General features: G+C 42.7%; 1 protein-coding gene across 3 annotated transcripts; it reads left to right on the top strand.

Annotated features, from left to right (window-relative positions):
* The first annotated feature begins 76 nt into the window (after positions 1 to 76).
* Positions 77 to 6,158, top strand: LOC310814477 (transcription factor Sp3-like). 3 transcript variants are annotated; one of them, XM_083683913.1, is made up of 9 exons: positions 77 to 622; positions 893 to 990; positions 1,558 to 1,788; positions 2,072 to 2,659; positions 2,846 to 3,031; positions 3,188 to 3,392; positions 3,594 to 3,783; positions 3,937 to 4,133; positions 4,251 to 6,158. In XM_083683913.1, the coding sequence occupies exons 2-9, from the start codon at positions 922 to 924 to the stop codon at positions 4,502 to 4,504; spliced, it is 1,920 nt and encodes a 639-aa protein (XP_083540039.1). In that variant the 5' UTR covers positions 77 to 622; positions 893 to 921; the 3' UTR covers positions 4,505 to 6,158. The 3 variants fall into 3 exon arrangements, with proteins under 3 accessions (XP_083540039.1, XP_083540040.1, XP_083540038.1); XM_083683914.1 differs by having other exon boundaries at positions 899 to 990; XM_083683912.1 differs by having other exon boundaries at positions 77 to 583.
* Positions 6,159 to 16,000: the final 9,842 nt, after the last annotated feature.

The raw sequence follows: 16,000 nt of genomic DNA on the forward strand, positions 1-16,000 counted from the left end.
CTGAACGGCACTAAGGGGGTTCAAAAATGTTGTCTACGCGGTCTGCTAGCAAGCATCACAAATATAGTATGTGAGTTTATAAATGATGCTCAGCTGTGTAAGATATCTTAGCAAGCTGCTATAAAGTATGCAATAATAGTGAGGAATGTATTACGCAGATGTGGCAATACATTATGAACAACAATGGAGAGGCCGCTCTTTTGTTTTTTTCTGCAGAACTTCCAGCCATTTCATTCCAAAGAAGATTCCCTAGTTTGCGTTCGTGTGTGTCCAACAACAAACAGGAAACCCTTGTGCCATAAAAATGATTGATATGTTGGCAGACCATAGACGGCTCACCAAGTCCTTTAGCTAACCAATTACTTTAGAGAAGAACGGCGGGACTTCCTGTTACGTGATGCAAATTTTGACGGTCAAGCTTGTTAGCCCCACCTTTTTGTGTTTCCCGCACCGTCAATCAAAACAGAAAAAAATCGACCCGAATTCACCGATCAACACTAGCCCGCCTTTGATAAAAAATAATCATGTTCGGAGTTTAGTTGATCAGATACTCTTCCGATTATTACCATTCACGCTATGACTGGTACGTAACAGTTAGCTCATCGAAGCATACAACCTACCGGTGAGTTTGTACAACCATTAGCAAAGCAAGCTACGTCTTTTAATCTTTTGCAGGAGCCCTATGCTAGCTTGTTGGGCTAACTAGCTAGCCATAGTTAACAAAGTAAACATTAAATCTGTGATGAAATCCACTTTAAATCATCGCTGCAAAGTTTCGTTTTGCGATCAAGTCTTCAACAACCGAAGTTTGATGTTTCTTTACAGCCTTATCTGACCGAAAAGTGTTGGATTTGTTTGTGTTTTGCTCAGTTTCCCTCTCTCTCTCTGCTAGCGCCAGAGCAGCCTCTGAAACAAGGAGAAATGGCGTCCGCGGACGTGGACAGCAGTCAAAGCGAATTTCTGCAACACGGCGGTGGAGCGGAAACCCAGGTATCCGACATTTTAGCTTGTCCTTCGCATTCTCCCATCTATACATGCAGGATGTTTTTAGCAAGCATGAAGTTCTCACGTTTTAAATTTTGAAGCAGGGGGTGAAAGCCGTACACTTCCTGTGTTCCCCGCAATAACGGCCACCCACTTTACCCCTCTAAAACCCGCCCATAGTGGGTAGGACACTAGTAGTCAGTCACTTCAGTCGGCTCGCCGATAGTGCTCTAGGGCTTGAGGGGTACATTATGGATCAATATGATGGCTTTGCAATATCGTTAGTTGCTCCATCATCTTTTTGTCTGATGTGGTATGGCTGGCTTGGCCATCAATGTTAATTAGTGACGGGAATTGTGGCGCTGAAGACATGCATAGCGTGATGTTGACATGTTGTCCGAAATGTGTTTTCCTGATCGATCACAAACTGGAACATCTGGAATGCTATTCCTTACATCTCTATCGGTACACTGTAGACTATATTTAATGCCTCTAGCCTTTCCCCTTTTTCTCCCATTTTTCTATTTTGTTAATTACATCACCCATGCTAAGATGCGGCCCCCTCTCTATCAGACCACAGATATGTCGGCCATACAGCTAACAGGTTCAGACCGATGGGAGGTGCTAACCCCGGTCTCCACTGTGAAGGAAGAGCAGGGAATTGTCCACATTCCAAACTCGGGAATCGTCACAACCAACGGCCAGTACGTGCTTCCCCTTGGGAGTATGTCTAACCAGCCCATCTATGTCACAGCGTCCGGGAATGATGGCTCAGCCAACGGAGTGTCCAGCATTCAGTATCAGGTAGGACCTATATTCAATCACTCTATACCAGTGATCCTCAGTCCTGGTCCTGGAGAGCTGCAGTACTGCAGACCTTTGTACCAGCTCAGCACTGACACACCTGACTTAGCTCATCAAGGTTTTGAAGATCAGTCGATTAGTTCAATAAGGTGTGACTGATCTGGGCTGGGATGAAAAACCTGAACCCATTGCGACTCTGGAGGACCAGGGTTGAGTTTCACTGCTCTATACACATCTACCGCAGTAAGAGAGGCACTGAACATGTATCTCCTCTCTCCATCAGGTCATTCCCCAGATCCACAATGCAGACGGAACACTGGCAAGCTTCTCAGCGCAGGGATTGGACGATGGCACGGGACAGATCCAGCTTATTCAGGATGGTAGCCAAGGCAGCATAGGAATCAGTGTCGCCACTACAACCTCCACCGACCCCCTGACACAGACTGGGCACATGCAACAGATTCAAGGGGTCTCATTAAGCGGGGGCTATAGCGGTTTGCCTGGAAACATCACGTTTGTCCCGATAAACAGCCTCGACCTGGAGTCGCTAGGGCTGACGGGCGCTCAGACAATAGCAACGGGCGTCACTGGGGTAACTGCTGATGGTCAGCTGATCATGGGCGGTCACTCGCTCGAGAACCAGGGGCTGGACGGCGGAGCCAAACAGACACTGATGTCAGTTAGCGACGCTAACCAAGATCTCTACGTGCCAACTACCACCACCACCCCCTCCTCCTCCTCCTCCTCTTCCTCCCATCTCCCGGAGACCATCGACGGGACGGGTGTCCTGACTCAAGCTACAGCTGTGTCTGCTGGAGTCGCTGACCCCTCAGAGAACTACAACTCCAACAACCACTTGCAGCACATCCAGGTCAGAACCATAGGCCACGGTTGCGCCCATCTTTACGACAGTCAGGCATTGTTCAACATGACCTAAGGAGGTGCTAACATGGCTGTTATGTCATATATCACAGTGTATAGAATTGGAAGTTGTGTGCATCATAATGCTTCTGCAATAGCCAAACTCCCTCTACTGTATGATTCTATACAAATCCAGGTCTCCACCGCCAACTCCTCGTCCCTCTCCCAGCCCATCCTCCACCTGTCGGGGGACAACCAGGGCCAGGAGTTGTCCCAGGGCGGCCAGACTATGCAGAGCGTGCAGTTGGTCAACCCAGGAACGTTCCTCATCCAGGCCCAGACAGTCACTGCCTCAGGGCAGATTCAGTGGCAGACCTTCCAGGTAGTGTGTGCGTGCGTGCATGTGAGAGAGAGCGAAAGACAATTTTACCGCTTTTGAGTCTATGTCAGACAGTGTATGTCAGTTTGATTATCCTGTGCAGGTGTGTGTGTAACTCTCCCTCTCTCTCTCGCTGTCTCTCTCTCGTCCTTGTTCCAGGTTCAGGGTGTTCAGAGCCTCCAGGGTCTCCAGCTGCCCCAGGGCCAGGGGCAGGCCCAGCAGCTGACTCTGGCCCCAGTCCAGACCCTCCCTCTGGGGCAGGGAGGGCAGGTCAGCCTCCCTAGCCTCCAGACCGTCACAGTCAACTCTGTTGGACAGGCTGGGGTGCAGTACACCCAGGGAGACGATGCAGGCAGTCCTGCTGGTAAGGAATAGTATTCTTCAGACTGCCATGTTAACGATATCTCTCTCCCTCACCTTTTGAGTCAGTTTGTTTTTCTATTTTTAGTGTGTTTTTGTTAGTTCATTAACATTTTGTCGTGCGCATTTTATATCGAATTGTGGTTAGAAATTCTAATGCTTTCATTCTCCCCCTCTCTTTCTTCTCATTCTTTTTTTTACTCAGACATCCACATTAAGGAGGAGCCAGATTCGGAGGATTGGCAGCTCAGCGGAGACTCCACCCTCAACCCCAGTGACTTGTCCAACCTCCGTGCCCAATTGGGGGACGAGGACATGGACACGACCGGTGGGGAGGGGAAGAGGCTGAGGAGGGTAGCCTGCACATGCCCCAACTGCAAGGAGGCGGGAGGGAGGTGGGTCACACGGGCACACACAGAAACGCATAGAAAAACAGGAAACCAAGAGCAATATCCCAGTGTGTACCACAGAGAAGAGGGGATTTAGCTAGTACTTCAATGTGTGTATGTCTCTCACTGTCTGTCTCTCTTTCTCTCTCTGTCTTCCAGAGGCTCGAGCATGGGTAAGAAAAAGCAGCATATCTGCCATATCCCGGGCTGTGGGAAGGTGTATGGGAAGACCTCCCACCTGCGAGCCCACCTGCGCTGGCACAGTGGAGAAAGACCCTTCGTATGCAACTGGCTCTTCTGTGGCAAGAGATTCACCAGGAGTGACGAGCTACAGAGACACAGGAGGACACACACGGGTAGGAACATGTACACAAAAACACATCCCCCTTTTTTTTTTGTCTTTCAACATGGAGAAAAGTTTTTGCAGTGTTATTGCATGCACACACTCATGCCTCTGCTTTGCCCCTCAACAGGAGAGAAGAAGTTTGTGTGTGTTGAGTGTTCCAAGAGGTTCATGCGTAGCGACCATTTGGCCAAGCACATAAAGACTCATCAGAACAAAAAAGGCGCCGTTTCCTCCTCGTCTCCGCCCCACAGCGACACCATCATCACCGCCGACGGAACCACCCTCATCCTCCAATCAACAGCCACCACCCGCGACCTCTTAGCCAATCAGGATATCCCTTTGCAGCTGGTCACTGTGGCGCCCGGTGAGGTCATGGAATGAGGGTGTGGTTTATGAACTGGCCTACCACAGGGACCTCTTGGGCTTTTTTCCCCCCTCTTTATGGTTTTTTCTTTTTTATATGAATATATACGTAAATATATATGACAAATATATATATTTTAAGTAAGAGTTATCATGACTTTATGTTCGTTTTGCAGTCTTTTTATAGGCAGGGCAAAAAATGACATTAAATGTGGTTGCAATGTACACATGCTCAAACACACTCAAACACATGCACGCACAGACACACACACACACACACACACAAACACATGAATAATCACACAATGAAATGCCTTATTTTGTATCATACTCTGTTGTATAAAATGCTGGAGATGCATGTTTTTTAAGCTTTTGCAGATGATGTAATTCTTGTGGGTTAGATGTCTGTTAAATAATGATGATGCTGAAGGTTGAAGGCGTCAGGGAAAGGAACAGTAGTTATGGCCTCTATCTCTATATAGCAATTTATTGATTGATTGACTGATGTATTAATCAAACTCTAGAGAGGGTCTTTGGGGCGGGGGATTCTGTGTACTGAGAAAGAGTAGCGGTTAATTCTAGAGGGGATTGAAAGCTCTTTACTTGAAGCAGCAAGGCATAGCACCTTCATAAGACCATAACACTGTCACAGGTATGACATAGGCTATGACCTAGTTATAACCTACCATGGCAGTACATTATCACCAATATCTGCCTGTTGTCGTACCCATGTTATGTCATGCTTGCTTCTGGTAAAGTACTATAGAAGCGGTTTGTGGGAGTAGGATGGAATTGCCTTTATAGACTGATCTAAGGTCAGATTTGCGTTGTCTTCCCTAATGGAATAGGAGAGGATTTGGGGAGGGGTAAGCGGATCCTAGATCTGTGCCCAAGGGCAACAACGTCTACCCATAGCCAGTTTGTCTGAGAAGAATGTTTGGTCATCTCTCCACACAAGCCCATTGTGGTGCTTGCTCAAGTCAAATGTGTCTTCATTTATGTTTAGTTTTTTGTTTTTTTTCCCCACATTCTTTTGTTGTATATTCACATTTTATTCCGTTTCTGTGTCTAACAAGTCTGGGTCCTGTCTGAATGAAGCCTCATGGTTGGTGTCACTCATAGAATTAGAATATGTAGAATGGGCATACTTCTGAAATCCATTGAGTATTCACAGTCCTCCCAATATGGTGGCACAGTAGATTTACCATTGTTGCACATGTGAAAGAACACTGAGAAATTCACAGAATTCAGGTAGATCTTGTGATAAGCACTATAGATAAATTGAACATTCCAAATGGATAAACTCCCAATAAACCACCAGTCCACTCACCATGTAATGTTGGGCTGAATTGGAATGTCCATTCTACTCATTCTAATTCTAAGATTTTACCACTGCTCGTTTTCAAGTCGTTACTCAGTCTAAAAGGATACAATCATGCCATTTATTAGTTTATTTTTTATCGTAATATGTCTGTTTGTAGCATCCATGTATATTCTTATTTTCACATTGTTTATAGAAGCCATTTACTTAGTTAACGGATTCTGTTGTATCAAAGCTCCTTATTTTAATTGATTATTGTGTTGTTGTTTTTTTTTTAAAAATGTAAAATTTGAATGTTACTTTTTGTAAAACATTTTTTCAAATGGATCTCAATTAAAGTCTGAATCCTTCCAATAAGATGTTTGCGCTTTTCATTGTCGATGTCGTCTTGCTGTGTATTACCGTCTTATAACCCTTCCTCAAAATGAGGTCGCTTGGATCTGGGTTGAGCAGGTAAAGCTAAAGTCAAAGCAAAAAGTCTTATGGTAATTTATGGTCATTAATTCTTTACATCAAAATTGAACTTGAATGTTTGCTGTATGGTTCATGATATAATGTTAACATATTTTTTTGCTCATTAGACCACCACAGTTGTATGGAACCTTTGATCTCTGGGGGAGCTCTTGAGCAAGGTTGGTCCCCTAAATCACAGGTGTCAAACTCATTCCATGGAGGGCCGAGTGTCAGCAGGCTTTTGGTTTTTCCTTTCAATGAAGACCTTGTCAACCAGGTGAGGGGAGTTCCATACTAATTAGTGACCTCAATTCATCAATCAAGTAGATGGGAAGAGCAAAAACCTGTAGACACTCGGCCCTCCATGGAATGAGTTTGACACCTGTGCGAGAAATATTGTCAAGAAGTAATCTGATTAGGCAGGGGGCATATCTCCCCACACCCATGAGTGGGGAGTTTTGGCAAACCTTTTTGCAAAAGTTTGTAACCCTTAAACAAAGGGTTAATGAGATAAATGTAATTTAAAGAATTAGTGACAAGTTCAGTTTTCACATATTCATCCGGTGTCATCCGAAGTGATTTTCATGGAATACTTTCACATTTATTTGAGAGTATTTTCATATTTTACCATTAAGAAATAAAATAACTTTATGAATGTAGTCCCCCTATTTGAAGAATAAATCATAAGTATTTGGACAAATGAACGTAAAGTATATTGGAGTAGTCTAACGTTATAGTATTGGGTTCCATATTTAAGTGAACTCAATGAACTCTGTTGGATGTTTGCTGGGTGTTTCAGATCATGTCTTTCCCGATGGTGAGTGAATGGTGAATGATGTCCTGAGACATTTCTTGTGTGTAAATGAGCCAAGAATGTGTTTCTAAATTAATTCTGATGCTGCCATGATGATGAAAAATCATGAATGAATTATTAATAATGATGAGTGAGAAAGATTCAGAGGCTAGACTAAAAAACAATATCCTCCCCTGTTTCAGGTGCTGTTTTTAAGCTAGCATCTTCTGGTCTGTAACTTTCTCAGTAACACTTTACATTAAGGTCACATTTGTAAAGGGTTTATAGATGGTTTAGAATTAGTTAATAAATCACTTATAACCAGTTTATTATTAAATTATAAACAATCTACAAACAGTTATAACTCATTAGTTTAGATTGTTCGATATCCACTTGGTGTTTGCCAAATGGAGCAGGTTATTAATGCTTTATATATGCACTTATAAATGCTTTATAAATGCACTTATAAATTCTTTAAAAACTAACCCTGATGTGAAATTATGCAGTTATGCTAGAAATAGATAGAAACATCACAATCCTAACACACTGTTCGCAATGTCCATGTAATCTCTTAAATGTATTTTGTTATTTTTGTTTTTGTTTTTTAAGGATGAGGTCCAATTTTTAATTATTTGGTTTCTTGCCTCGCTCTGCACAATAGTTATTGTTTTTTGTCTCAGTAATAATGCAATATGAACTTACTGCAATAACCAATTACTGCACATCAAATAGTTTGCTATGCTATAGAATAGTTTGTTGTGCTATCTCCTCAGTTGTTCATATTTCCAAATCAGATGGCTGATTTGAACTCTTTTTCCTCAGATGGTCTTTGATGCGTCTGTTCAGGGATGGGTGAAGGAGAGTGTGTCTCAAGAGAACATCATTTAAACGGTCATTTAAAGTTGAGATACCACAGTCTTATTTGACCAGTTGTTTCTTATGTTTCTTGTGTTTTGTTGACACTCTTCCACAGACCAGACTTCCACCACCTCCACCAATGGGCACCAACTGTCTCAAAAATGGAGTGAACCCATACTCCATGAGAGCAGATGATTTGTATACCTCTAGCTATCCTGTGTGTGGGAAACAGAGGATGGTGGATATGCTTTACATCTAGATGTGAGACTTCCATCTCATCTCATAATTTTGTTCCTTCATCTCTGTGCAGTGATGCCACCACCTCCACCAAAGGGCAGCAACTGTCTCCAAATTGGAGTGAACCCCTACTCCATGAGAGCAGGTGATTATATGTATACCTTTAGCTCAGTAGTTGGCATGTGAGGAAAAGAGTATGGTGGATATGCTTGAAATCAAGATGTGACTCTTCCAGTTTCCTTTCTGTGGTCAGCAGTGATACAACACCTTGCCCCCATGTGTGACAGGTACTACTAGGAGGAGATATGCAGACATGTGCCCAGCTGGGGCCACTTCTGGGCTTGTGACATCACAGCCACATATGTTCCGACCCCTGGCACCAATGCCTGAGTTGAGGGTAAGTGTCTTCTGACAATAAGTGTTCTCTGCACTGTTCTGGTGAACTAAGAAGGGTCATAGTTGTTAATCCTTCCTGGTTGGACTGCTATTGTTATAGGTCCCTTTGAGCCAATATGTCACAAATAAGGTAGTTGACAGGTTATTGACAAAACTATACAGTACCAATGAGTAATATATATATTAACATTATGCTGAGTTGTATTTAGACACTGCAGAAGATTTTGGGACGGCAAACATTTTTTATGTATTATATATTTTTTCTCTGCAGCTTCTGGGGCCTGGGGGAACCAGCTTCCCAGGCAGAACTATGGCTCAGGGATACTGTGATTTGGTATAGGTAATTTGCCCCAACAAAGAGGTGCAGTGGAATGAACTTCAGCATAGCATATAAAAAAATAATAATAATAATTTGCATGGAAGAATAAATATGAAATTAAATCAAGCTCATCTGTCTCTCGCCGACACACCGTCAAATCGCACTAGCTAAATTTGATTAAACTCAATATAAGCTGTATATTCCTTATATTGCTTTCTCAATAAAAGCTGCATATTGTGTATGAAACCCTGGGTGACTGAAGCTAATAGTGGCTAGCAACTGATGCCAGCTCACCAGCTAACTACTACAGCTAGCGAAAGTGATTGAGATTATGCTTATATCACCCCAGGCTTATAGGTGCACAAGATAGCTAGATACAAGATAACCTATGAGCTCTGTGGCACCAAGTGAGAAAGTCGTTATCAGAGTAGTATTTTACACAGGGGCCTTAGATCAATCCGGCTCCATGCAATAGCATGTACAGCCGCTAGTAGAATTTAGGAATGTGACATGACTGTAGGGAAAGCCCTGTCGGCCAGGCAGACCACCGAGGCACTCCTCTGCTGCAGCTCCTCTATGGGGGGGGGGCAACGCCATCAGGATGGGCCGCACCAACACAGTTTACACTGTGTCATGTACACTGGTATAAACAAATACCTGGTGATGCTCCTCAACTCCTGATATACTATGGTATAAAGAAACCATCCAGAGCAGGGATTTCAGCTCGATTCAGTGGCAAAGGAGATGGAATTGATGCCACCCTGACCATCATTGGATCCCTGGCTGAAGATGCAGGAGATTACTAGTGTCAGAATTACTACGGTGGTCCAGTGTTCACACAGTGATTTAGCGTTCCCCAGTCAGACTATACAGAGACTACACTGCTGCAGCTGGGACCAACTGTAGGTGTTGAGGGGGAAGAGACTATGACACGGAATTAATGGGGAACTACATCACGCATCCAAGTGACACACACACAGACACGGACATACACACACACACACACACACACACACACACACACACACACACACACACACACACACACATACTGTACATGTCCATAGAAAAAAGTAAACTAGACAACTGTTTTTACTGAATGAATGTACACTGACATTGTCGCCCTCTTGTGCCGAACATGGTTACCTGCTACAATCTACTTTTCCTTCATCAGCAACAGGCAGACAGACAGTGCACACAATTACCACAACATTTTAAAATATTTAAAAGGGGATTTCTAATTTTCAGTGAGTATGTTGCACCTGCCACTAAATATCTTAATACTGTCTTTTTTTGTATGTCTAATTGCTGTCGTCTCCTTGCTACTGCCCTCTAACCAATGAATGTCACCAGTTGATAATGTGATCAACCAACATGCAGTATTCAGTTAAGACCGGGTAAGATTATTATGTCTTATCTGTGGTCCAATTCTACCACATTAACAGACCCCATCCTGTATCATCACAGTGCCCGTTTCTATGACCCCATCATGTGCGATCTACAGTGCCTTTGGAAAGTATTCAGACCCCTTCACTTTTTCCACTTTTTGTTGTGTTATAGACTCAATTTAAAATGGATTAAATTAAAAGAATTTGCCTTGAATTCACACACAATACCCGAGAATGACAAAGCGAAAACACGATTCTTGAAATTTCAGTAAATTTATTAAAATTGAAATACAGAAATACCTCATATACATAAGTATTCAGACCATTTGCTATGACACTCTTAAAATGAGCTAAAATGCAAAAATGTCAACAACAAATCACTCAATAAGTTGAACTGAATCCATCTTAATGCAAGGACAATAGTTCATGTAATTTTGGAATTAATATCTTTTTTTTTTATAGGGTCTCTGATTTGCATCGCAAATTCTTTTAATTTAATCCATTTTAAATTGACTCTATAACACAACAAAATGTGGAAAAAGTGAAGGGGTCTGAATACTTTCCGAAGGCACTGACTGGGGTAGGTTGGGCAGTGGACGTCAGCCAAACTGGCAGAGGGTGAATGTTTAACGTTCCGATGTCAGACTTGTCTGAGGTCACTTCCTCAGTGAAGAGACTCAGTACAATCCAAATATATACAGTATGGTCTGGATGCCAGTTTGTCTCTACCCAAGCCAACTTGTCATTTCTCCTGCCAAAAAGACTAACTGCCAAGGCAATGTCATTAGGTTGGTGAATGTAGAGTGAGATAGTCATGTCGCCAGGCTATGAGACACACTGTTACCCTGGCTGTGTAGACTAGAGTGGGTTGGGCGTCCGTAGTCAGTCTGACTAGGAGAGGTCCGATGTCCGGGGCTGAGAACTCAGTGCTACCTGGAAGGAGCTGCTGGAAGAGGATGTCCTTCATCTCAAGATTTTTCTGAAATCAGCACTGGGGCAGCCAAATGGAAACCCTGTATCTATTTCTAGAGTGCTCCCAGACTGGCCATGGAGTGAACAGATGTACCTACATATACATTATATTACATAGTGCGCATGAAGCCAATTGTCAAACTGGAAACGTCACGGTTGTGACCATCCAGGCAAACCAAAGAGTAGGAACACTAAGATGTCTGCATTGATAATAGATTTAGTAGGGACACACAGATAGGCTGACGTTTCGATGTGTAACCCTCCCTCAGAGCCTCTGTATAAACTGAATTGGAGAGACCTAGTACATACCTAGGAGTACCTACCCTCCCTCACATGATGCCCAGTGGGTGTGAAACATCAATAAAGCAACCAGCAATATGCAACAGCAGTAATATGGAGTAACACGGCCTGGAGTATATCTCCAGTAACACTCCAGGCCGTGTTACTCCATATTACTGCTCCTTACATCGCTGGCACACTCGGATGGGCTGCATCAGGAGAATTACAAGTAATCCTCTTTTCCTGGAACCATGGAAGAGGTCATGATCAGAGCCTGTCTCCTCCTGAGACATAGGAGGGGGCAGTGTGCGTCAGGGACCAGGTTATTCTAATCTATATCATATTGATTGACATACTGTCTGTGAATTCCCTGAATATTGTCTATGATGAGAGCAGGTATAAAACAAATAACAGTTTTGATCGAAGTTAAGTTAAGGATGGTTTTATGGAGTATGGCATTTCTATTAATGAGTCGATTAAGTAAATCCAGAGAGCAGGTTGGATAATAATCTATTATCAATTGATAATAGATTAAAATTGATTGTAATTAAAATAATTTGATTGATTCAGTAGCTACAGAAACTATAATCCATGGTTCAAAGTTGTTGAAATCGTCACTACTAACTTCAGTTTACTTTAGCCACTGCTAACAAAAAAACACTGGGAGGGATATGGGCTAGTAGCGTAAGTTCAGAATTGCATGGCCAAATCCAACCCAGATGAACGCTCGAACTTGGTTGGAAATTACTTTAAGATGATTTGGTTACATTAGTTGTGGCTATTATATATTATAATAAAATTCTGAACCATGGACTACAGTTTCTCCTGGCCCATAGACTACTTTCAGGGTAAGAAATCATCTGACTTCAAGGTGTAAAATAGTGAACTATCCCTTCAAGGCATTATGGTAGGATGGCAGAGCAGTGTCATACTCAGGGGTGACTGGAAAGGTTACCGTCCAAACTTGCCCTGTCTCTGACCTTCAACGTCATTAAAGTTAGTGTTGCTGCTTATAGGGCCAGCTCACATACACATCCAAAGGTCCGTTTTTAGGATGAGATTTTATTTATCTTATCTCTCTGTGGTCAGAAAAGCATAGTACATAATGTGTAGGTTTTAAATCATGGTGATTTACAGTAGCTAAACTACCAACCTGGTTGGTTTTTTCTTCTGAATTCTTGCATTTGATGTAAAACTGTTGTATAAAATATATAATACTCTTGAGTATTGTGTGCGACTATATATCATGAATATTGGAATGGCTGTGATGGTTGACGGCACTGGGCACAGCCTTCTGCCTATGACCGCATCACAGCCATTCCAATATTCATGATATAGCACACCCTCTTGCTTAGTTGGGTTATTCCATGAATAGAGGACATTTTGCATCCCTCTGACATTTTAAGTGAACTGTGCAGCAATACTGAATTAAAAAGCCTTATTTAATGAATTGAAGTGTCCTTTTTTCATAATATGAAATCAAAATGACATAATTCTGAATTCTTTGAGTAATTTAAAAAAGTATTTCTTTTTTGGAAAGCATTCTTGGATGACCCCAACTCCATTTGTTCAACTTCAGGTTGAAATATCACACGACTTATGACATCCTAAAATGGTCTATTCTTGTAAGGTACACCTCACAATCTCAAGATCGATGCATGAAAATTAAAATTACACAATTTAGTTGCATCCCCTGGACTTTCTTTCGGGTTAGGGTTAGGGTTAGGGTTACTAGGGTTACCCTGTTACTAGTAAACAATCTTTACTCGGGCAAAGTCACTGACGCTGTGTGAGCATTATAAACAATGACACAGGCTCTCTGGTCAGAGTTAATATGCTATTCCGTTCCTTAGTGTTTCTGTCTAGCTGCACATGTGTTGCATGTAGGACTAATTAAGAGATCCTGGCAGCTAAGTGACTGATACTGTGATTGACCTAATGGTGTTTAAGCCTCGTGTATCCATTGTTTCCATAGGAAGTGATGCAGACCAAGCGTAGGATGGTTTCCTCTTTGTCCAGGTTACTGAGAGAGGGGCCAATCTACAGAGATTTAGAGGTCCAACATTACTTCCAGGGAATGCCCACTAAGCAGACAAGACCAGGGTTTGGGTTTATTGATGTGAATGCGAGGGTAAGAAAAACAATTTAAATCAGTTCAAGGTTTTCCACCTTGTGACGGGACTACTAGTAATCTTTCCATTGGTGGGAGTCTGAGACCTGTCCTTTTAACCATCCCACTAAGTGTGTGTGTGTGTGTGTGTGTGTGTGTGTGTGTGTGTGTGTGTGTGTGTGTGTGTGTGAGTGTGAGTGTGTGTGTGTGTGTGTGTGTGTGTGTGTGTGTGTGTGTGTGTGTGTGTGTGTGTGTGTGTGCGTGCGTGCATACAGCATGCGTGCATGTGTTTGTCCTAGAAGTCATCTCTAGGTCCTATCTATTGTCCTAAAGAGGGATTAGAGGTTATTGGATTGGGAAGCAGGTAGGTGGCCATTGTCGGCCCTCTTCCCGGGAAGAGGATGCTGTGATGTCAGGCAGAGCACGCAGGCAGGGCACATAATTAACATGGGATAAACATGGGATAAACATGGGATAGAGGGTCAGACAGCTATCTAATGCTGCAAAGTCCTTATGGGACACCCACTGATGTTTGTGCCATGACCAATCTGACAACTCCCTAGTTTCCCTGGGACCCACGTCACAACTCACCATTTTGAAAATGTGAGGCTATACCATAGTTATCAAAGTCTTAGTAAAGTAATTGCTTTGCATTCATATCTTTGCAACTACCATAACACATGGAATATGTGCATTTGTAGAATTATAGAAATCACAGAATTAACTATGTAAATAACCTTTTGATGAGTTGAATTGAGTACAGATCTTAGGTCTAGTCTGGATATTGAAGATATGCTAGCTTGAACAATGCATGTTAATGGAATGTACATGCGCATGTATGTATCAGGAAAAAGTGTAATTTCCTTATGCATATGCTGTTCTAAGTCACCAGTATGTTATATTACACAAGTGACCATCAGTGCAATGCACGGGAAGTTGGTGGAGGTAGAAATCGGAGGACGGCTCGCCACAATCCCTTTAAGTGCTGACGTTAACACTGCCCCAGGGCCCTGAATAGACAACAGAAGCTAAATTGTCTTTAAGACCAACACGATACGAACGAGGCAAAACAAAGGCAACATCCCTCTCCCACAGAGGGTCTTAATCGATCAGAAAGCCCCCAAGTTCAAGTTAGCATGGATGTATTGTATTAATCAGTAAGAAGGCTAAAGGCCCCAGATTCCTGTTAAGCTCCCAGTAAGAATTACCAATGGTACGGTCCTGTCCCTGTGTCCCCCCACTCACAAACCCAGTGACATGCAGTGTTTACAACCCTTCTTCACAGAGTCATAGAGGCTGCACTGTGTTGAATTACTACTACAGAAAAAAAAAAAGAAAGAAGTGCATTTGCATTTTGTACATGACATCTCTTCTGACCAACCTGGATAAATAAATCCCCCCCCCCCAAAAAAAAAGAAAAAAAAAAAAGCCACAGTGCAATTGTAAGCAATTGGCTGTGAAATGATCAAACATGTACATTATTCTGTTGAATTGTTTGATTGTCATACTGTATATAGAATCGTCATTCATCTTAATGAAATTCATCATCAGATACATGAACATGAATTAAGAATACCATTAGTTTTTCACCCAATCGAGAGAGAGCAAAATGTATGTTTCCAATTTTAGATAACATATTTTACTATAACAGTGTATACTTTAATGTAGTGCTAATTCAGTGCCAGTCCTTATCCTGGGCTAAGTGTAACCAAGTTGAGATGGTAAACTCAAGTTCAATTACCCCCACCCATGCCACTAAATTGCTAGCTTTTCGGTGGGGTAGCTGATTAACATCAGTCACGTGTGTGGGCAATACAGAGGATGCAGGTTCAAAACTTGTGTGAGCTCGGAGTGCAAGAAAGCTGTTTGCGGCAACTGGACGTCTGGTTTGGTGCCGTGACCTGGATCCGCAGTTGCACTCACCTCAACGGCTGAGGTTGCTGTGGTGTCAGGGGTGAGTGTAACAGAGTTAAGATGGTAAACTCACTCCTCAAGTTCAAATACCGCCAACTGGGCCATGGAATTGCTAGCCCTGCGGTGGGTTAGGGTTAGCTGGTTAACATATTATTTAGGAGACAGTCACATGTATTGGCAATGAAGAGGATGCAGGTTCAAGACTTGTGTGAGCTTGGAGTGCGATGAAGCAATACTGCCTAGGATATGAAAATGCACTGTGAAAAGCCCTCATGAGGCTAACCTGGATGACAGGAAGGTTAAACAGATAATGCTCTTTCAGTTGGAAGTCAATCATAAGTGGTTATGAAGGAAAGGTCTCGGCGGTGGGTAACCCTACCCCTTAGTCATAATAAGCTACTTTTTGAATGACAGGACTAGACAGTGTTGGACCCAGGTTAAGCCATTAGACCATTTTAAGACTCCATCAGGGAA

This window comes from Argentina silus (assembly GCF_951799395.1).
Source record: "Argentina silus genome assembly, chromosome: 13".
Classification (NCBI taxonomy): domain Eukaryota; kingdom Metazoa; phylum Chordata; class Actinopteri; order Argentiniformes; family Argentinidae; genus Argentina; species Argentina silus.

What these genes read in the sequence shown, in the direction of transcription:
- LOC310814477 (XM_083683912.1), top strand. An exon ending in ACCACTTGCAGCACATCCAG is followed by an intron (nt 2,660 to 2,845) that starts GTCAGAACCATA and finishes ATACAAATCCAG; the next exon opens with GTCTCCACCGCCAACTCCTC. An exon ending in ACACAGGAGGACACACACGG is followed by an intron (nt 4,134 to 4,250) that starts GTAGGAACATGT and finishes GCCCCTCAACAG; the next exon opens with GAGAGAAGAAGTTTGTGTGT.